Source organism: Sarcophilus harrisii, chromosome 1, assembly GCF_902635505.1.
Source record: "Sarcophilus harrisii chromosome 1, mSarHar1.11, whole genome shotgun sequence".
Lineage (NCBI taxonomy): Eukaryota > Metazoa > Chordata > Mammalia > Dasyuromorphia > Dasyuridae > Sarcophilus > Sarcophilus harrisii.
In genome coordinates this window covers 105885686-105909187 of record NC_045426.1, presented here as the reverse complement: position 1 = coordinate 105909187, position 23502 = coordinate 105885686, and the positions used below count along the sequence as shown (strand labels likewise).

Here is a 23502-nt window from a genome sequence, read left to right as displayed (position 1 = left end):
TCAGTTAATTCTGGATTAAATTGACATTTGCAGGTGGTCCTGGGAAAATTACCTTTTAAAACATTGCTTCAATGAGGAAATTTGTTCTGGTGTTCCAAATGATTAATTTGCATTGGAAGATAAGCTTCTTGAAGGCAGGGGTTAATTTTTGTCCCAAAATAGCTGGAAGGAGTAAAGCAGAGGAGTCCACAGGGATAGGAAATAATGATCTAAAGTAGAATGCTAAATTCAAAGTGACAGCATTTAAGATATGACAAAATTGTTTTAAAAATAAAAACAGTAGCTGCTATAACTCAGGGAGGGGAGAGGGAGTAAGTAGAACCCCCCCCCAAAAAAATTTACTGTTAAGGAAACAAACAAACAAAAAAAAAAAACCACCAGTGCCAAAAAACTAGCAAAATATGTGCAAGTCAAACAAATTTGTCACTGACAATGCTACTAACAATGCTACAACGTGGTATTTTTAATGCATTTTGACCACTGAAATTTCAACAGGGCAACTTTTGTAAGCAGTTTTAACTGACTTTTTTCTAAAAAAGATAAAAAAGACTACTAAGATCACCCATCTTTTATATATCTGGTTCTCTACTCATCACAAAAAGAGAAGCCAGGACAAAAATATTTTAACAAAGACAAGGGTAGGGAGGAGGGGAAGTCAACATTATATCACAGACCTCAGGAGATACAAGGCAGTCCTTAAGAAATCATAGTCCCAATCAACCCTGCTATGCTACATAAGAAGGAACAGAAACACAGGGAAAGGAACTGACTTTTCCAAGGTCACACAGTAGTAATATGTAGCAAGACTAGAGCCTGGGCCCCTGACTTAAAAATCTTTCTTCTTCATGAGGGATCATTTCCTATAAAGTGTTAATGATTCAATAATAATTCACATATAATATATAGTTATTTTCCCACAAATTCCTCTAAAGTAAAAAGATGGGTGCAACCCCCACACCAGCACGAAGGACACAATGAATCAGGCCAAGTGTCCGACTGTAGGAATGCGCCACAGAAAGCTGGCATTGATTCAGACACAATTAGAAAGAAGTAAGGCAATGGCCACTTTTTCTAAAACTCCAATTCACAAGAATCTGCTAAAAAGGAGAACAGCAACTGATGGTGCATTTTCCGAAATGAGGCTCCTACTAGTAGCAATGCTACTAAAGGGGACACTACTTTTGCTTGTTTTTTCTTTCATGAAGATTTTAACTGCCCAAACACAACAATCCAACAACATAAAGGACAAAATACCTGAGCTAGTCACAGGAAATGTGCAATGAGACATCCTTATGCTGCTATTGTTCTACGGCCAAAGTCTCAGCATCCCTAAAAGCATACCTTGCAGTGGCTAAAACCCAGCCTCAGCCTCTTGGAGGATTAAATCAGACAGCAAGAGGCAAGAAATTCTGTTAGCTCAGAGCTCAAGACCTGCCCTTAGTAAAAAATAAAAATAAGTGAACAAGGAAAAGGATCTAGACGTATGTTCCAAATTAAAATGCAAACCTAAAATCACAAATTTAAAAGGACATTAAATTATTTTTAAAGAGTCTGCCACAGACACAATAATGATTTCAGATACTGCTAAAAATGATGCTAAAATATACTTACAGATTTTCAGTAGCAATAACTTTAAAGGAATGAATACAGTCCCACAATGAAGATAAGTCTTTCTTCCCCTCTGACTTAGCAAATATTTTCAAGCCAGCAAAAAAGACAAAGAAAATTCAGTTTCTGCTTTGTCCATTGATATCCATGAGGTTCATTGATTTTCAAGCAAAATATCAAAATAATATTGAAGAGTTTATAAGGCAGAAGCAGCTTGCAGCATCACAGGACGCTCCATATCAAAATTTTAAAGAAATGTCAGCTGTAGTGGAAGCTACGTTCCTGCTGTAGCTGATGCCTCAGCAGGAAGAGGATGCTGGGAGATTTTTTTCCAATCTGTACTGCAACCTAATTCTAATCCATCATTGCTTAACTACCAAGAGGGAAATGCAGGAGAAAAAAAATGAATGACTTGGATTTTAAAAACTAAAGTTCAATTTAAAGCATTTTAAGTAACTAATTAGAAATTATCACAAAGAAAAGAACTTAGGTAAAATTAGAGAGCAAAAAAGGTAACTATCTAGGCAGATATGATGATAGTAGCTTATCCAGAACTCATTTATTTTTAAAGTCTAAAGGAGCAAATACCACAAAAAAAAAAAAAAAAAAAAAAAAAAAACATGTTTACTGATTAGAAAGATTTTCAGAAACATGAAAAAATTTTCCCCCCAATAGATGGTGGGTCGGATCACAAGTAGAGAGAGAGAACACTAGAGCCAGTGCCAGAAGAGAGGAATATAGACTGACCATTAAGCAAAGGATTTGGAAATCATCCAGTTTAACACCCTCATTTTTCAGATAAGAAAATCAACTAAGACCAAGTAGATTCAAAGACCACACAGCTATTTAGTAGTGAACTAGAGATCTTAGTACTGTTCTTCCCTACAGTCCCAAACTCCAGTTAAGTATCACATTAGTATTTTACAATTTTTACGAATTACAAATTACAAAATTTTACAAATTTACAAGATTTTACATACCTTAAAAAAGCAGAACAGATAGATGGAAGTGATGAAAGGGGGGGAGAAATCACATATATGCAGTTATTATTAATTTCCTATTAAGTTTAAAGCTCCACCTACACTGAAATTCTTCTTTACTAACATGATCTTTACATGAGACCCTTCTGGATCACAAGTTTATTCATCTTTAAAATGTAAATGTTGGGCTGGATTATTTCCAAGTTCCTGTTATTCTAAACTACAATATGTCAGGACCTTACAAAATAATTTTAATTTTATTGATATCAAAGCCAATATAAAATATATTTGTTTCAAATTACTCTTTCAAAACTAGTTTAAAAATAACATTTTACTACAAACTAAAGAGCTAGAGTAGAATATAAAGAGTTAGGTTCAAATCCAAGCTCTGCCATTAATAATCTTTGACTTTTGGCAGGTCACATCTGTAGATATTTATAATAGTAATGACATTTACATAATGCTTTAAGGTATACAAACATCTAAAATATTTTTGTAATTTTAATAGATGTTTGCATGCATTTAATCTCCTACAACAATGATTCTTTGAGTAGATATATGTACATATTTTCCAAGGGTAGGGGTGTGGGCAGTAGGAAATGGCAAAAATTAAGGCTTAAAATATCATGGTATAGTTAATAGAGCATCAACCTTGTTCTTAGGAAGAGGCAAGTTCAAATCCAAAAGTTGTCAGCATATAGGGGTCCAGAAGGAGGAAATCAAAATCATGTAGCAATAAGATGAGGTGCATATTATTCTTTCTGCTTTTGGAGTTGTACTAACTAAAATTTGATATTTTCAGTATACCTACAGAGGATGAACTTACATTCTAATAATTTTATTCAGCTACTTGAAATTAGTCATCTTAGCAACCTATGTAAAAATCTATTTCCTTCCAGAACTATTTCTATGTGATTATCAAAAACAGATGAGATCTCCTGAGAATGAAATGATAATGATGACAGTGATAATAGTAACAATAACAATAGTTCACATTTCTATAGAGCTAAAATTAGTACTTTGCAAAAGCACTTTCACCACAACACCACCAGCATGTGAGATATATAATAAGAGTATTATTATTCCCATTTTATAGATAAGAAAACAAATTCAAAGCCATGACTTGTGCAAATCCATATAAATGCACTATAAGCTTCTTGAGGGCAGAGATTCATTTTTGCCAGCAATCCCCTCACATCTGGAATGCACTCCCTTCTCACCTGGATCTTAGAAAATTGCCCTCTTCCTTCAAGACACTGCTCAAGCACCACTTTCAAAAAAAAAAAGGCTTTTCCTGATCCTCTCAACCACCTTATATTTAACAACTACATGTTTATACTCTTTTTAATTTATTCTATCTATTTACATATGTAGTTACAAGTTCTATCATTAAAATATACACTCCTTCAAATGCTATACTGTTACAGTAACTGTTTCTGCTTGGGATTTTTATCTTTAGATATTTTCAGAAAAAGAGAAGACAAAAGCAAAGTTGCATATTAAATCACATTTATCAAAGAAGAATGAGCATTTCAATAGGGTTTGTGGAAAATATCTTAGGTTGACTTCTCATCACATATTAAATCTTCAAGCCCAGCCTTTTGATGATTAAAAAAAAAAAATTCTAGATAAGTTTAGTAGCTTTCATTCCTGCTCTAGGACAAGTTCTATAAGAATTTATAGGGCTTTCCTTCTCCCTAGCTACTCCTTGACACATACCTGTCAGTGTTTACTGGGGCATTACAAGAGGATGAAGTATAAAACTAAAACAGAGAATAAATGGACTGACTTAGAAACACAGGTAATGATACTATTTTCTGGGACAGCTCTCTTGATCTAAAGTTTACTGATTTTGAATTCTCAATACCTAATAGTGCCTTACCACTCTCCTATTAAGATCTAAGCTTCTAGTCCTAGAGTCTAGGATCCTCAAACTATGGCCCGTGGGCCAGAAGTGGCAACTGAGGACGTTTATCCCCCTCACCCAGGGCTATGAAGTTTCTTTATTTAAAAGACCACAAAAAAAGTTTTTGTTTTTACTATAGTCCGGCCCTCCAACAGTCTGAGGAACAGTGAATTGGCCCCCTATTTTAAAAGTTTGAGGACTCCTGTCCTAGACAATTCATTGCAAAGAACAACAATCTTTCCCACACAGCCCTATTCCTGTGCTGCATCCTGCTTGTGAGACTTCATATGGCTTTAGTAGCAAATAGCTAATTCTACCCTTACCACAACCACAGCTCATGAAGATGATTTATGAGAAATGGTTTACAATAGAGGTGTGAAACATGCAGCCAAAAAAATACTCCAATAAGGACCAAACCAGATTAAAATATAATTGAAAAATATTTAATAAAATAAATAAAAATTCAACAAAACTTAAATAACATAGGATTTTGAAACTAAATCAGTATGCAGATTAGTGGTTGCTTTTTCTGTTTGGGTTTGACACTACTGGCTTACAGTTTGAGACTGGAGAAAACAGGTATATCTGGTTTTGGGCCAACATAGGATCATATAATGGCTTGGAGCTAAATGGGATTCTTTAGAGATCATCTGGTCCAATTGTCTTATTTTTAAAATTAGATGAAGTAACATACAAGTGGTAGGTAAGAAGCAGAGCAGAATTCAAACTCAGATCCTGTCTTCAAATCTAGGGCTCTTGCCAGTATGTTGCTTCCTTGATCAATTAAACCATGGTGGATTCCAATTTCTTCTTGAAACCAGGTTAGAAGCTTCTCCGTCCATGGCTCCAGAATATTCTTAATCTCTAAAATTCTCTGATATCAAAATACCCACATCAGAATCCTGACTTTCTTTGTCTCTGGGATACTTTAACCCCTTCATCTATTCTCTATTTATCTTTTCCTCTTCTACCATTGCCAACATAAATTGATGTCAATTCTGTCATATGGAATAAAAACATAAATTCAGAAATAATACAAGAGGGAATGAAAACCAGAAGTGTATATAAAATACTATTACTTAGGGTTATTGAGGGAGTGCCTAAACTTTCAAACCTCATCTTTAATAAAAGTTTCCTAAATCCAGATCAGTTTTCATGATCCTCAAACTAAAGCATACTCTATAGTACCCAAATATGAAAGAGGATAAAAAGAATTATCATATACAAATAAAGTTGTCCCCAGAACCCAGAAAATATAATTTAAACTAGCCATTTCTCTCCCTATCCCCAAAACTACAACACTCTCTCTCTCTCTTTTTCTCATGCATACATACATACATACATATATGTACTCATGCATTCCCCATAATATCAAGTGCTCTATCCCTTGGAATGTCTATTTCAGGAAATAGTCTATATTAACTAAAAATTTATTTAAAGCCAGCCATACAAGTTGCAACATAAAATTAGTTCCCTATTTAATAATCACATAATTTCAAAAATCTGTTTTTAGAGGTACCATATCATAAAATACATTACACTTCATTCAAAGAATTCACCAACAAATGGCCAGCCTATTATTCATGGTGATGAGCTTCTTTGTACTTAGCTAAAATGATGCTTAGAAAACATGCAAAGATATCTGCTGAAATTAATATATGAAGTCTTTCCAGCACAATAGAATTTATCAGAGATCAGGCTCCACTGTGTTCTTTGAAAATCAATGGAAACCCACTAATGCATTGTTGGGTGAGTGGGAAACTGATCCAACCATTTTGGAGAGCCATTTGTAACTATGCCCAAAGTGCTATAAAACCGTGGATACCTTTTGATCCAACAGTGTCACTACTAAGCCTGTATGCCAGAAAGATCATAAAAAAGGGGAAAGTACCCACATGTGCAAATAATCTTTGTATCAGTGGCAAGAAACTGGAAATTGAGGGGATGTCCATCAATTGGGGAATGGCTGAATAAGTCGAGGTTTATGAATGTAATGGAATACTATTGTATAAGAAATGATGAGCAGACAGATTTCAGAAAAGCCTGGAAAGATCTACATGAACTAATGCTGAATGAAGTAAGCAAAACCAAGAGAATATTGTACACAGTAACAGCAAGACTGAATGATTATCAACTATGATAGATTTAGCTCTTCTCAGCAATATTGTGATTCAAAACAATTTCAACAAACTGGAGCGAAAAATGCTATTCAGATCCAGAGAAAGAACTATGAAGATTGAAAGCAGATTGAAGAATACTCTTTTCACTTTTTTGGATTGTTTTTTCTTTCTTATGGTTTTCCCCTTTTGTTCTGATTTTCCTTTCACAACCTAATATTAAAATATGTTTAAAATGACTGCACACGTGTAACCTATGTCAGATTGTGTTTTCTTGGGGCTGGGAAAATTATGGAACTCAGAATCTTACAAAAATGAATGTTGAAAACTATCTCTACATGTAATTAGAAAAGTAAAGAGTAAAAAAAAAAAAAGTAAAAAAAGAGAATCAATGTTCATCTCCACAGCTACTGTAACACATTAGAATTTAATTTATGGATATATAGGATAGGCAAATGTGTGTATATGTGTTTATACATATATGTGCACTTGTATATGTGTATAAACACATATATAAGTGCACATATACAAGTGTATATAAGAGGGCAAGCATGTATAAATTGGCATGGATGAGTTGCAATCTCCATTTTTGGAGAAAACTCCTAAGTCAATGAGATCACAGATCCATAGGAGTATGAGTACAGTTTTCAAAGCACTTTGAAATGTAAATTATCGTGTTTGAACCTCACACAACAATCTAGGCTTTTTGTACTTTGTAGGCAATCCCCATTGCATAGATAAGAAAATATATATGAATGAGACTCTGGAAGAGCTAAATTATGTGACATTATATTCAATTAAAATAGAATAGTAAGGAAATTAGCTAGAAGCAATTGAATAAAAATTAGTCTTTTTCACTTTTGGTGACAAAAAGAGAAAAAGGGAGAGAGAAAAATAATAGAAAGTGCAACAGATTCGGTATCCAATGACAATAGTTCAAATCCCACACTGCTACTATACCACGCTGTGGGACCACAGACAAGTTACTTAATACATTCAAGCTGAAATTTTAATTCACAAATCAATAAAGAAAAATATATGGCATCAAAGGAAGTAATTCTTTCCCAATAATAGGAAAAGAAAGTTAATTGAGGAATAACTGTTACTTTTGAAGAAGCTCAAAGATACATAAGGTACAAAATGACTAAAGATAGAAAGAAGAATGGCTTGGGAGGCAAAGGACTTGAGTCTAAATCTCATCTCTGTCACTTTTTATATTAGGCAAGTCATTTAACTTCCCTAGCTCTTTATCTATCAAATGAAGAAATTTAAACTAGATGATCTCTGAGAGTCCATAAAGCTCCAAAATCTATGACCTGTTTACTTGTTCTCAATTATCACTTCTTTCTGCTTGTCAGACATCTACCTCTAGTAGGCATCAACCTTTTAATCTGCCATATCTAGTCTGTTATAACCTGAAAAAAGTACTACCAGTAATAGAAGTATGTTCAAATTAAGAGGAAAAGATCTGAGTAAGAACCTCAGTTATAAGTAAAATACATGAACTGTAACCCTTCTTTTGACTGTTCAAGGCTTTTCTGTTTTGTTTTGTTTTGTTTTTGCTTATGTTTCACTCTTCAAAATAAAAATATAAATCATGAAAACAGACTGAGTTTTAGCAAAAGTAAAGAAATATATATATATATATATACTTTAATGAATTCATGATCTTGCTAATTTAGGTATCCATATTACTAATCTAGATCACACACATTTTTTATGGTTCTTGTTTGACTTTCCATAAATTCTCTATAAAGAATCTATGAAATACAATAAAAACCTTTCTCTGGCCCTTTTTTAATATTCCAAACAAATTTCAAGTTTTCTGTATGTTTTCCCTTAATTTTTTCTATATGAGCAGTCTATCTTTTCTTGTAATTATTTATACCTTTGTGTGTGATAAAACTATGATCAGGTGTCAAGGAATGGTCAAAATTTGAAGAGAAAAAGTTTCTAGACTTCTTTGTTGAATACAAAATTTCAGATGGGAAGTCTCTAGCCTGCAAAATAGATAGGATTACAAGTAACAGAATAAAACAATGCTGATCAACAGCACTCTTTTATCATCCACTTAGGCCATCAAGAACATAAAGGTTTATTTATTTCATATATAACCTAAGGCTTTGGCTTAGTGACATGGTATCTAGCAGTGCCCCTGACATATGAAACCACCAGCAGAGGTAAGTACCACCTTCCTTATACTTAATACTTTTATCATAGCTTTACGGCCTTATACACACCAAGGACTACCACTTTAAATGTTACCTAAGTGGGGGAAAAGTAGATGAAGGAGAAATTGGCATTCAACTAAACAAGATCAAAATATATATATATATCCTTCAGTCCTATACCTAAGTAAACCTATACTTTTATAACCTGTCCTATTGTCCTATCAGGACAAGCATTTGTACAATCTGGACACCTGTACTTCCTGAGCTACCTAGGACAGCTGATATTTTATATACCACCTTGCCCTCAAGTCATCATTGGAAATATTCTCCAGACCTACACACACCCACAAATGTGTGGTCTTAGGATGGGATTTAGGGATGCAAGAGACTTTAAACACCTAATCTAGTTCTTAACCTTTTTATGAAATATACCACCCCTTGGTAGTCTTTAATGAAGCCTATAGACCCTTTCTCAGAATCATGTTGGCTGCTTCCATATTTAATTGCAGAAACGTTATGGTTCAGTTGGAGGTGGTAAAAATGAATTAATTTTTTTCTCATCCAATTTCAGCCCCACTCCCTGAAACTCATATACAAACCTCTCAAAGGATTCATGGACCTCAAGTTAAGCATTTGTTTCAGCCCCACCCCTTTTTTTCATGCAAATAAAGAACCAACCCAAGGTCCAGAAGTTACTTTTTCAAAGTCACAATGTGGCACAGAGAACAGGGACATGATCTCAGGTCTCCTAGGACTTTATATACCATCTTATACTCAAGTCTTCATTGGTCTCCTGGTGAGAACTCAAAATGAAAATTAACCACTTACTCTTAAGTAAATTTCATCAAGAACAGATGTTTATATAAGCTATCTATTAGAAGACAAAGTCACAGAGAATTTGGGAAGAAATATCAAAAGTTGTACTCAACATACTTCAAGCTAAAGGAAATGAGCAAATATTAAAATAAAAGACAAAAAGAAAGGACAGTAGTTTTCAAAAGTTTTTCTCTTTCCCTATAGACAAACATGTATATTCTCAAATACATAATAAATCCCAGTCATACAAGAGTGACCTTTCTTCTTTCTTAAAAGTATACCCAATATTTCTCAAAAAAATGTAAAAGACATCTCTCATACAGCTGATACTGTACTTCAAAAACTGTACTTTAAAACAATTCTTTAATTACCACTACTCATAAAGAATTCAGTCAAACTGTGGATTAGTGAATATTCCTTCCCAGGCCTACTTATGCCACAACAGCAATCATCATCATGAGCAAAGGTGAGAATAAACTTTTTAAATTTTTTAATTTCTGATTTAAATTTTAAATTATTCAAATTTGTTTAAATAATCAAATTATTTAAATTAATTTCTTATTTAAAGAATCACCACAAAATTCACTTTTTAAGAAATATGATGCACTCAGTAAAGATAATGACAAATGTTGGAGGAGAGGATATGGAAAAACAGAGATACTGATACATTGGTGATAGAACTGTGAACAGATACAACCATTCTGAACAGCAATTTGGAACTATACTCAAAAAGCTATCAAATTGTACATACCCTTTGATTCAGCAGTGCTACTACTGGGCTTATATCCCAAAGAGATCTTAAATGAGGAAAAGAGACCCACATATGCAAAACTGTTTGTGGCAGCTTTTTTTGTAGTGGCAAGAAACTGTAAATTGAATGGATGCCCATCAGTTGGAGAACAGCTGAATAAGCTATGGTATATGAATAATATGGAATATTATTGTTCTGTAAGAAATGATCAGCAGGATGATTTTAAAGAGGCCTGGAGAGACTTACGTGAACTGATGCTAAGTGAAATAAGCAGAACCAGGCGGTCATTGTACACAGCAACAGTAAGACTATATGATGATCAACACTGACAGACGTGGCTCTCTTCAACAATGAGATGATTCAAACCAGTTCCACTTGTTCAGTGATGAAAAGAGCCATCTACACCCAGAGGGAGGACTGTGAGAACTGAATGTGGTTCACAACATAGCATTTTCACTCTTTTTGTTGTTGTTTGCTTGCATTTTATTCTGCTGCTTTTTTTTTTTTTACTGGTTTGATTTGATTTTTCTCGTGCAGCCCAATAACTGCATAAATATATATGGATATATAGAACAACATATATTTCTACCATGTTTAATATATATTGGACTACTTGCCAGATGGCAAGGGGAGGGCATGGGGGAAAAGAGGGAAAATTGGAACGCAAGGTTTCACTAGGGCTGATGTTAAAGAATTGTCTATGCATATGTCTTGAAAAGTAAAAGGCTTTAATTTAAATAAAAAGAAAGAAATATGATGTACTTACAATGGGAGGTTTTCAAAGGCATCTTCAAAAGTTTCCTAGGGAAAAAAAAAAAAAAACAAATACAGTGAGTTTGCCATAATAAGTGAACATTGGTATTGAATAATGTGGGGGAAGGGAAATCACTTATTGAATAAAATGCTATAATTAATATTTTAATACAAATCATGTTATTGATTATTCAGTATCATGACTCCAATGTTTTTTCATGTAACTTACTGGTCAAATTCTAGAAAATACTAATATCATATGCATGTATTTAATATAAAGTCACTGCCTAACCATAATTGTGAATGGGCAGATTTCTCTTCCATTTTTTTTTTATAGTGTGGCATGTACTTTAGATATTGAGAGATAAAATTTCAAAGCACTGAGAAAAATAGGTACAAAAAGTCAACCCAAGAAAGATAGAAAACTCAGTAAGACTAAAATTCTGACAACACAAAAGAAAACACCAATGAAAAGCAAAAAATCGAGTTATCTTCCATTTAAAATTCCCCCATTACTCCTTCTAGGTTTTCCCCTTACTTCCATTACTCAGTCACCTCTCCTTCTTTGAGGCTCATACAATTCATATATTCCTGGTAGCTATTGGCTATAGACCTCCAAATCATTTTTTTTTTCCTTCATCAATGAGTCTGGTACCTAGCAATTCAGTATCTGGCTAAAAAAAAAAATCCTCTCTTTGGTAACGCTTACCCTCATATTTGACTTCAGCATTCATATTGACTCTCCAAAAATCTATCCGCTCAATTTTTCAACCACATTGTTTTCCATGATCTACTTGCTGCATGTTACCTCAGCTACACACAAAGTTAATCACACCCTAAAAAGGCACCACACCTCCATGTTCAAGAATTACAAAATCCCCCTTCTCTGCCCATAATCTATTGGCTTTTCACTTCTTCAACCTTCCTTGTCATTTCCTATAATTAATATCCCATTACAATCATAAACAACTTGGTCAGCCATTCCCATTAGCAAAACCTCTACTCCCACTTGGAGTAGGAGATTACTCCAGATAAGATAAGATTCAAAGAAAAGTTAGTAAAAACTGCTATTTTCCTAATTGTTGTTTTTGATTAATTTCCATATTCATAATCAATTTTCTCAAAATTTTGAGAAATGTGGGGAAGAGAGATAAGGGGAAAGAAAAAGAGAGAGAGGAACAAAGAGAAAAAAAGAGAGAGGGAAAGAAGACTATGCTTCAGTCTGTATTCAGACAGCATAAGTTCTTTCTCTAGATGGCATTTTTCATCTTGAGTCCTTTGGAATTGTCTTAGGTCACTGTATTGCTAAGAATAGCCAAGTCACTCACAATTATTCATTGTACAATAATGTGGTTACTGTAAACAATGTTCTTCTGGTTCTGCTCACTTCATTTTATATCATTCAGGTACACTTCTGCTTGTCATTTCCTATAATTAATATCCCATTACAATCATAAACAACTTGGTCAGCCATTCCCATCAGCAATCCCTCTACTCCCACTTGGAGTAGGAGATTATTCCAGATAAGATAAGATTCAAGGAATAGTTAGTAAAAACTGCTATTTTCCTAACTATTGTTTTTGACTAATTTCCATATTTATAATCAATTTTCTCAAAATTTTGAAACTTTGCTAAGGCATTCTGCTTACAAAACTTTTGAGAATCTATAAGATATTCTTTTAATTTTATTTTCTAACTACTTTTTCTATGCATTTTTTCAACTTTTAGCAGAGGTTTTAAATTCACAGAAAAAAAGATTAGGCCCTTTTTCAGGAAATTTTTCAGCATACAAACTACAGCACAAAGATTTTTTTTCTGGCTGGTTGCCTATGACTATTTCCAGGTAACGAAATCTAGATTACATACATATATGATGTTTGTTTCTGCACAGAATGTCCATACATCCTATGTATTGTTCCAACTTTTTTATAACACCATAAACTTGAATAAAAAACATCTTATCCAGTTATCATTTGCCCAAGCATCAATCATTCTTTTACACACTCAAATATTTGTAGGGAGATTTAATCCCTGATTAAAACAGGAAAAGAAGAATTAAAGTAAGTGCTCAAAAGGAATTCTGATTACCCAGGCCAAACCCATCATTTTACAGGTGAAACAGATGGCACTGCCTAAGATTCACTGACTGTCCAAGGTCACATAGTAAGCAGAGTCAGGGTTATAATTCAGATTGTCCAATCAATGTTAGTTCCCTTTATACCACATAGTAAGTCCTCACTAAATGATTCCCTGTCAGGCTACCTCTCATCCTTCCTCATCTTCCTCTCTTCTTACCTGTTCCTTATCCCAATTTCTTAAAGGGCCTATAAGTCTTCTAGATAATTTAATGCATTTCTGACTCTAGCAAAAGAAACAAAGAATAAGAGAAGGAATTCCTAAGCAAAACAAACTAAGGATATACAGAAATACTGATAACTCTTTTTGAAGTAGCAAAGAATGGGAATCTGAGTAAGTGCTCATCAATTGGGGAATGGATGTTATAGTATATAAAGAGGGTAGAATCCTATGGTGCTATAGGAAATGATGATGGGAATGATTTCAGAAAAATCTGGAAAGATTTATATGAACTGATACAGAGCGAAGTAAACAGAACCGAAGAAAATTTATACATTAGTATCACAGTACAAACAATGCTAAAAGAATTAAGGATAAACATAATGGCCAATCAGAATTCCAAAAGAAGTGCTCTACATAAACTGATAGAAAAGTAAGAAACCAAGAGTGCAGAATGACATATTTTTCTTTAATATGACCAATGTGGGAATTTTTTTTCCTTGACTGCATGTCTGTAACAGAGGTATTGTTTTTCTTTCATTCTCAAGATGGAAGTGAGGTGAGAGTGTGCATGGGAATGTGTACAATATACAGGGAGAGAAGGAAGATTTTTAATAATTGAAAAAAATATTATTTTAAAAAAAGGAAAAAGAGATGAGGGATGATTGGATGGCAAAGACTACAGAGAAAACAAGAAGAAATGGGATCCTAAGTACAGATTAGCTTCAATAAGAAGGAAGACTGTCTCTTCCTCAAAAACAAGTGAGAAGGAAAATATTTAGAGGTGTGGAAGAAGAACAGAAGTTCACAAATTATCTAGATTATGATCAGCTGTCATTGGTTGCGGTATAATTCTGGATTAGCCATTTATTATTTAGGAAACATGACTGAGGACCTCAGAAATAAATACTTGGGGAAGTCCCCCACCCTCCCCCCAAAAAATCAAGTTGCATATGTTTATATCATTCTAGACCTGTTTTAAAGGATAAAAGTACAGCAGAGGAGGTAAGATGATAAAAGCAACAATTCCCTGCCTAGTTTTATTCTATACAAATGGGTTCAAATGATAACCTAAAGTTCACATTAATTTGCTTAATTTATTCCAAGTTCAAGGCATATAGTACTTTTAGGGGGAAAGAAAAAAGAAAAAAAAAATGTGTTATGCAAAAGTCAAGTAAAAGCCACAATTCCCAAATGAGAGCATTTCCATTAGGAAGTAATTATTTATGGCCTTTTCTCCTACAACTTACCTCTAGTACATTATTCTCTTCAATAGCTAACTCCATAAAGTCTTGTGATGAGCGGCCACGTGGATCTCTATAGTTGTTCATTTTATAAAATCAATCAACTAGAATAGTGTTAAAGTTTTCCACAGACCCTTTTACTTGAATATCCCTAACCTGATGTCCCTCAGCCTTCCACACCAGCTTTCACTAAACATTCCGCTTGTCTCTTCACTTGTTTAGAATAATAGAATCAAAGAACTCTAAGGTTGTAAAGAATGTTGAAAGGTCACAGAGTCCACCAATCACTTTGGCATTAGGCCATATCTGAACTATACTGGAACTAAACTTGTCTATTTACTAATCAAGAGTCAGAGGACATCCTATCATTTCTCTCAGAATTAAAAGCAGCATGAATTTTTGAGAAGCAGCCTGGTCTCTGCCACATCCTGGCTAAATGATCCTAGTAAAATGCCTCTCAGTGCTCCAGTCACCTCTCAAACCGTAAGTGATTTAAAAAAAAAAAAAAAAAAAGGCATCTGCTTGTCCTAGTAGAGGAGAGTGCTTCATTTGTCTGAGTCCCACTCTTACCTGCAACTACATCAAGATATAGACATTTAATCTATAGACTATTAAGAATCATTAAATGTGATGCTGGAAACATAAGTAAATAAATAGTCTCTACTCTTAAAGAACTGGCATTCCTTTGGGGAAAACAAGATGTATATGTTAACACATATACTAAATATGTTTATACAAAATAAATACAGTTCCAACCAACCATCTATGAATCTAAACCTTCATTTTCTCTTCACCTTAACTAATTTGTTCCCAAAAAAGTACAATGGATAACTATTAGAGCTGAGCTGACATGCCAGATAAATACTTCCATCTTTTTTCACAAGAGTTTTAAAAAAAAAAAAAAACTGTTCCAAAATATTACTGGAAGGTATTAATCACCATGTGGATAAAATATGAAAGTAACTTCTCAATGTGATTTCTTAAAATCACAGGATTTAGAGCTGAAGACACAAAGGCATTTTGCATTATTCATACTGTAATAAAACATCACATATCAAAATGGAGACGAAGTTGATGAATATATCTTTTTCCCAAAAACTAATTGCAGATTAGTATGAAGAGTAATCTTGAAGGCTGATCTAGTTAAGGCTGATGAAATAGCTACAGAGTTAAATTCAACCAGGGAAGTTCTTGCAAGATCATACTTTAATATCCGTGTTACTTTTATGGTTCCTTTTGCCCCTTTCCAATAAGTAATCCTTTACCTTTCATGTATCACATACCACATCCTCACAACAGTTTCCACTTGTGCCTTAAAATAACAACCTTCAATATTCTCTGAATATTAAAATAAACACAGCGCATTCTAATTTGTAGTTGTAGAAGGTCTAGAATACCAATTAGTGTAACAAAGTTCATTTTATACAAACAGCAGAATATATAATATGAGTTATATTTTGTGGTTTGTTTGCTTACATTTATTTGGAGAAAAGAGCAATATTTTTCTAAAATCTAATATTTTAGTCATCTGTACTTAAGCAATTATTTTCAAAGGATTTATTCCTTAAATTTTCCTAAATGCTTTTATTCTCTTTCTCAGAAAATAGTAAATACTCCAAACCTGATTTGCACAATGGACGATAATATCCATAATACCTCTTCTCTAGGGAGCATAAACTTATAAGAAGGATAGTAGTGTCTGGGCAAGTACCAGTGACTAAATATCAAAAGAGAGAAGTACAACAAAGGCTATTCTGAGGAGACATACTAAGTCCTAAGCAAGTGATACCTTATTTTTCAGGTGTCAAACAGTGGAAAACTGTGGCATCTTTCAACACATCTAAAACCACTTTTCCCCTGAAAATGTTGTGATAAAAGACTCAACCAATTGACCTCTCTAGTAAACTTAGGGATCATAGAATCACAAATTAGATCTGGAAGGGGAACCCCACCCACACCCCCAGGGAGGCATCAAGGTTAAGTGGTTTGTTCAGAATCATACAGATAACTAACTACTAAGTATCTGAGGCAGGATTGAAATTTGTCTTTCTTAGGCTAAACCCAGCATTCAATTGTAACCTAACTTGCTAGATTGACTTTCTGTAAAGAGCTGACTCCATACTGGCAGATACAGATTCCTAGAGAACTACCACTTTACAATTAAAACTCATGCAAAATCCCAAGGGAGCCGTGTTATTAAAAGTATATTCTTCCTCTATTCAACACTACAGAAAATGCACTTCCAGTTATACATAACCAGCTACTCACCAGGATAACACAAAATGACACAACAGGAAATGTAACCATTGACATTAACCATAAGGAGAAAACAATAATCACAAGTCCTCGATAAAAAGCAAATTCAGGAATAATCAAAACATCATAGTTCAAATACAAAACTAGTTCACATTCTCCTTCCAATGCACCAAGTAACTGTGGAGAGAGTGAGCACATACTTATAGATACCTGGAAGGGAGATACATGTTAAAGAAAAACCATGTGCTCAGGCTAACTCACAATATGGATTGAAGGCCTTGAGATCTGGTCCATTCTATAACACCAACACCACAAAGCTGTTTCTCTTTGAACTAATCTAATCTTCACATACTTCTGTAAATTCTTTTGGACTCTATATATTGAAGCACAAACTCTTTTAACTCCTAGTCCCCATTAGAAGCACACAGAGGAAATGTTTTATAGGCTAGTTATTCCTCAGGCTAATTATTTCCCTAAACCATAAAATGACAAAGCTCACCAAGCAGACAAATCCAATCACTTGTTCATGAATCAGAATTCTTCTGTTGTCCAATCAGATGTCAGTAAATCAATCCAATAGCAAACAGCTCCAAAGCCTCTGTTGCTTCTTTCTACTTTTTTTCTTTCCCTGCAGTGGTATGCACAGGACAAAAAGCACCTAGGAGAGGTATTACCTTTCCCCAATTATAGATGATACTAAAGGGCACCAATCAACAACTAGAAACTGAAGCCTTCTTATCATCTGAATTTCCTACTATGGTTTCCATTGAAGCTGCCTTTTCTATTCCCTTTTCAGGTCTCTTTCCCCCTCAATTCTTCATTTTAACCTATTTCTTCACCATTCCAAACCATAACTCAAATCAGAACTTCCAATTTACTCAGTGACTTTCCTTTTTTTATTTTTATATCTATTTTGAACTTAATTACAAAAAAGACCAAAAACAAAAATTCCCTTGTACACCATACAACATAAAAAGGTTTCAATATAAAATCATTTATATATATTTATATATATATGTGTGTGTGTATATATATGCATATAAATATATACAGATACAATATTAAAACCAATGTGAATTTCCATTTCACATAGTATACTTTTTTATAAACTACATAATAAATACTATATATCATTTTTAAAGATACTCTGCTTTTTTGTGCTTCCTTCTAAGTTTTATTCTATTCTCTACTATGTATTTTTTCCTCCCTCCCTTCCCACTCCCCCAGAGAAAGACTACCATTAGACACAAATGTGTGTGTGTGTGTAAAACCATATAATACATACTTCTATTTACCTGTTCTTTTTCTGTATGTGAATAGCATCTTCCTTCATAGGTTCTTTATGACTGATGTGAGCATTTATAAAGTTCAAAATGATTTCATCTTTCAAAGTTCTTCTTAAAATATTGTTGCTGTTACTGTGTACAAAGTTCTCTTGGTTCTACTCATTTTACTTTTCTTTATTTCATGCAAGTCTTTCCATGTTTTTCTAAAAATCAACCAGTTCCTCATTTCTTATAATAGTATTCCTTCACAATCATATACCACAGCTTATTCAGCTATTCCCCAATTGATGAGTATACCATCAATTTCCAGCTCTTTGCCACCACAAAGAGATCTGCTATAAATATTTTATAATATATAAGTATTTTCCTTTTTCCCTGATCACTTTGGGGAAAAGATCTAATAGTGGGATTGGTGGGTCAAAGGGCATACCAAGTTTTATACCTCATTGGGCATAATTCCAGATTGCTCTCCAAAATTCCACTAACAGTTAATTAGTGTTCTAATTTTTCTACTTCCGACATTACATACTTTCCTCTCTATTATTTTAAACAATGATAGGTCTAAGATATCTTAAAGTTGTTTTGATTTGCCTTTCTTTAATCAATAATGATGTAAAGCATTTTATATGACTATAGAGTTTTGATTTTTTTTTATCAAAAGACTATCCATATCCTTTAATCATTTATTAGTAAAACTCATTTTAAATTTGACAAATTTCTTTATATATCTGATGTGCAGACAGAACCAAGATGTTAGAGAAAAGGCAAGAAGACTCAACGTTGACAAGCTCTCCCCAAAACTCCTCCAAACTTTAAATAATGCTTAAAAATAAATTCTGCAATGGCAAAACCAATAAAAGAAAAGGGCAAAATAATTTTCCAACCCAAGACAACTTAGAAGGTCAACAGAAAAGATCTGTTGCAATGGGATGAGAGCAGAGCACAGATCATACAAACTACATCCCAAAAACCATTAACAAGCCTTGGGAGCAACTGGATCAGTGGTATCAGTGGCCATTTCTGGACCTCTCTGTTCACAGCCAGAAAGGAAGATCCAACTGCTCAGAAGGAAATTACAGAGGTCCCTTTGCACCAGAGGCAGGGCAGGATTCTGGACAATGCAATATACTTGTCCATATTTGGATGTAGGTCACAGACTTGGGTCCCAGAGCAATAAGGACTACTACCTTACTGGAGTGACTGAGTTATTTTAAATGGAGTATCTCATGCCTTCAACAGTTTTGGTGATAAATAAACACTGATAATGTGTGTAGATTTATTTTATATGCCACTATTTTGCTAAAATTGTTTCTACTAACTTTAATTTTAATTTTTAGATTTTTCCCAAGTATATCATATTGTCTGCAGAAAAAGATAATTTTATTACCTCAATGCACATTCTGATTTCTTCAATTTTTCTTTCTTTTCTTGATACTATTGCTAACATTTCTAGTAAATGCTAAATTCTGGTGACTCTGGAATGTGTATCCTTGCTTTACTTTTGACCTTACTGGGAAGGTTTTTAGCTTATCCCCACTACAAATAATGTTTGCTGATGGTTTTACATAGATGCTTCTTAACACAAGGAAAAATCCATTTATATCTATGCTATTAAGTGTTTTTAATAGGAATAAGAATTGTATTTTATCAAAAGCTTTTTTTGCATCTCAATGTCATCATATGACTTTTGTTACTTTTATTACTGATAAGTATATTATGTTAATAGTTATACTTATGTTAAAGCATCCCTGAATTCCTGGCATAAATCACACCTGGTCCCACGTAGTCACAATGTATAATTTTTGTAACACATCATTGTAGTCTCCTAATTAGTACTTAGAATCTTTAAATGCATATTCATTCATGAAATTAATCTATAATTTTTTTCTCTGCTTTTGCTCTTCCTAGGTTTAGATTATCAGTACCTTATTTGTTTCATATAAAAGGAGTTTGGTAGGAATCCTTTGCCTAATATTCCAAAGAATTTATTTAATTCCAAATAATTTATTTAATATAGAAATTAGATGATTTTGGTGCACAGACCAGAATAGCAATAACCACTCCTCTCCCCAGATCACATCATCTTGGAAGTGTCAAAAACTCACAGACTCCCAAAACTAACTCTGAAAAAGACAGCCCCCCCCAAAAAAAAAAAGCCTGAAGACTGGGACACTTGCCTCTTCAACCTAAGGTGAGTAGAACCCAACTTTAACTTAAAGTTCAAAGTCAAGAAACAGACTACAAAAATAAGTAAACAACAACAACAAAAAAGATCATAAAATATATTCCAATGGAAGGGAAAATGAAATTAAAACTCAAGAAAATATGAAAACAGTTACAAACAAAGCTTCAAAGAAAAAGGGTAATTGGACTCAAATCCAACAAGAATTTCAGGAAATGTTAGAGAAAATGATAATGGTGGTAAAGAAAAAAATAGTAAAAGAATTTAGAGATGAAAGAAAATTATAAAAAGAAAATAATAGCTTGATAAAAGAGTACAAAAACACTGAAAAAATTAACACCTTAAAAAATAGAACTGAACTGAAGAAAGTAATTCCTTAAAAACTAGAATTGGACTTCAGGAGATAATTAAGAAACTATTATGTGTAAATATATTTACACACACACACATATACATACATACACACGTGTATATGTATATACACACAGAGAGGTTAAAAAGTAGAAAAAAAGGATAAACAGAAGAAAAAACATTGGAAGAGAATATAAAATTATAACTGAATGTGAATGGGATGAACTCACCCATAAAACAGACGTAGAAAGCATAATGGATTAGAAATAAGAATCCAACAACAACAAAAAAAAAAAAACAAAAGGACAAATATGGAAAAATTAAATAAGGGGCTAGAGAAGAAACTATTATGCTTCAGCTGAAGTTAAAAAAAAAAAAAAGAAGGGATAGCAATGTCAGACAAAGCAAAAGTAGAAATACAATTTTTTTAAAAATCAAGGAAATTACAATTTGCTAAAAGGTACCACAAACAATGAAGTAATGTTAAAAAAAAAAAAAAAGTTTCTCTGATAAAGTCCTCATTTCCCAAATATATAAAATTGAGTTAAATTTATAAAAATGACAATCATTCCCTAAATGATAAATGGTCAATGGATATAAACAAGCAGTTTTCAGAAGAAGGAAGCAAATCTATCAAAATTCATAAGAAAAATGTTCTAAATCACCACTAATTAGAGAAATACAAATTAAATCAACTCTGAGTTGCTATCCCATATCCATCAAAAATGACATGCTGAAGGAAATAAGATAAAACAGGTATATTAGTGAACTGTTGGGTTTGTGAAATAGTCTAACCATTCATACATACCAAAGGATTTACTGTGCATTTCCTCTGATCCAGCAATGCCATTATCCCAAAGAGATTAAAAAAACATTTGGAGCAAAAAACTGGAAATAGCAGTTTCCCTTAAGTGATAAATTTGGAAGACAAATGCAAATGAGGAACTCATAAAGTTATGAAGGGGATGAAGCAAATATAACAAATATACTTTAAGTATGAAAGAAAAGAAAAGAAAGATACAGGACAACAATTTGAGGGAATAGTAAAGTTTAGTAAACATTTTTAAGAATGAGAGCATTAAGTCTGAGATACAAGGAAGGGATAAATTGGAAATTAAGAAGGAGAATGATTATGAGGGCAATCGGTCAGGGCAGGAGAGGATGTCATAGAATCTATGTGTATTATGATAGGCCTTTGTGAAAAGAGTCACCTTTACAGAGACTACTGTGTATGGAGAAAAATGAGAAGCAATTAAGGGTTTGAAAATGCAGAGAACTAGAGGATATGTTTTTAGCAAATGGTCTTTATTTTCTCAGCCAAGTATGAGGCAAAATTCTTCAACAAGAGGCTAGGAAGAATGGTGCAGGAGGCTTGAGAAGAGAAGTTCTGAAATTGTCTCAGTTGGGATAAGAGAGAAAATCAATTTGGGAAGAATAAGAACATTTAAATAGAGAAAAAATATGTATATATAATTCACCATCCTCATTTCATAAAAATAAAAGAGTGATAAAATGCTGTATATGCTATTAGATCTTGATCTCTTTTGATCTAGGTTACTCTACTATTGTAGAGTTCTGTACAATTCAAAAGTTACATGAACTATTTCCAAAATGAATATATAATGTCAGGAAGCAGCACGGAATTGCTCACAATCACCACTGTTCATATTACAGATGACCTATCAATCTATCATTTTCTTATTCCAATTCCAGACTAAGAGAAGCTTCTCTGTATGACCTCTTTAATCTTTTATACTGCCTAAAACTCACTTCTGCCTGGTGTAACTGAGTCTATAGACAGAAAAACAGCACAGGATCATGAGAAGAAAAAGAAGTATCACCCTATCAAGCTCTCTCATTGTTAAAAGCAATGGTTCTGAAAATGTGACTCAAGGCTATCCTTTCAAATGGTCCTTGAAGTCACAACTACTTTGATAAGATATTTTAATTTCTAATAACATATATACATATTGGATGGAAGAGACAGACAGAGACAGAAAGAGACACAGAGAAAGACAGAGATAGAGACAAAGAAAGATACAGAGAGAGACAGAGACAGAAAGAGAAGGCATACCTAAACAAAAGTTCTTTGTGAATATTTCAATAATTTATGACAGTTAAAGAGGTACTGAGACTAAAATATTTGTAGCTGGTTTAAAAGAATTTTTAAAAAATCAATAAAGCCTCCCCCTGACCTCTAACATGACACTACAAGTCAAATTACACTAAATGATCTCTAAATCTTTATTTTGTTGCTCATATTCAACTCTGTCACCCCTTTTTCAGTTTTCTTAGCAAAGATATTAGAACTGTTTGCCACTTCCTTCTTAGCTCCTTTTACAGATAAGGAAACTGAGACAAATATGATTAAGTCATTGTGCAGAGTAAAGTCACATAGTTAGATAGTGTCAGGCCAAATTTAAACTCAAGAAGATGAGTCTTTGCCTTAGTTCTTAACATTTTTGTGTCCTGCCTGTATGTGCACGAATGTTTGTGGCAGCCCTTTTTGTAGTGGCTAGAAACTGGAAACTGAATGGATGCCCATCAGTTGGAGAATGGCTGAATAAACTGTTCTGTAAGAAATGACCAACAGGATGATTTCAGAAAGGCCTGGAGAGACTTACACGAACTGATGCTGAGTGAAATGAGTAGGACCAGGAGATCATTATATACTTCAACAACAATACTATATGATGATCAGTTCTGATGGACCTGGCCATCCTCAGCAACGAGATCAACCATATCATTTCCAATGGAGCAGTAATGAACTGAACCAGCTACGCCTA

The 23502-nt window shown here is 33.5% G+C and overlaps 1 protein-coding gene across 9 annotated transcripts in view; it reads right to left on the bottom strand.

The window, feature by feature from the left end:
• Positions 1 to 23502, bottom strand: part of TTC39B (tetratricopeptide repeat domain 39B) — a 128280-nt gene that overhangs the window by 59700 nt on the left and 45078 nt on the right. For 4 of the 9 annotated variants that reach the window (XM_031961608.1, XM_031961599.1, XM_031961615.1 and 1 more), the window contains one exon: positions 11116 to 11150. Coding sequence is in view for 4 of the 9 variants with exons in the window: in XM_023497949.2 (XP_023353717.2) it covers positions 11116 to 11150 (35 nt within the window). In the remaining 5 variants the exon portion in view is untranslated. Of the gene's footprint in view, positions 1 to 1611; positions 1918 to 11115; positions 11151 to 14647; positions 14827 to 23502 lie in introns of those variants that run through there. The other 5 variants (XR_004233258.1, XM_031961630.1, XM_031961577.1 and 2 more) reach the window with 4 other exon arrangements.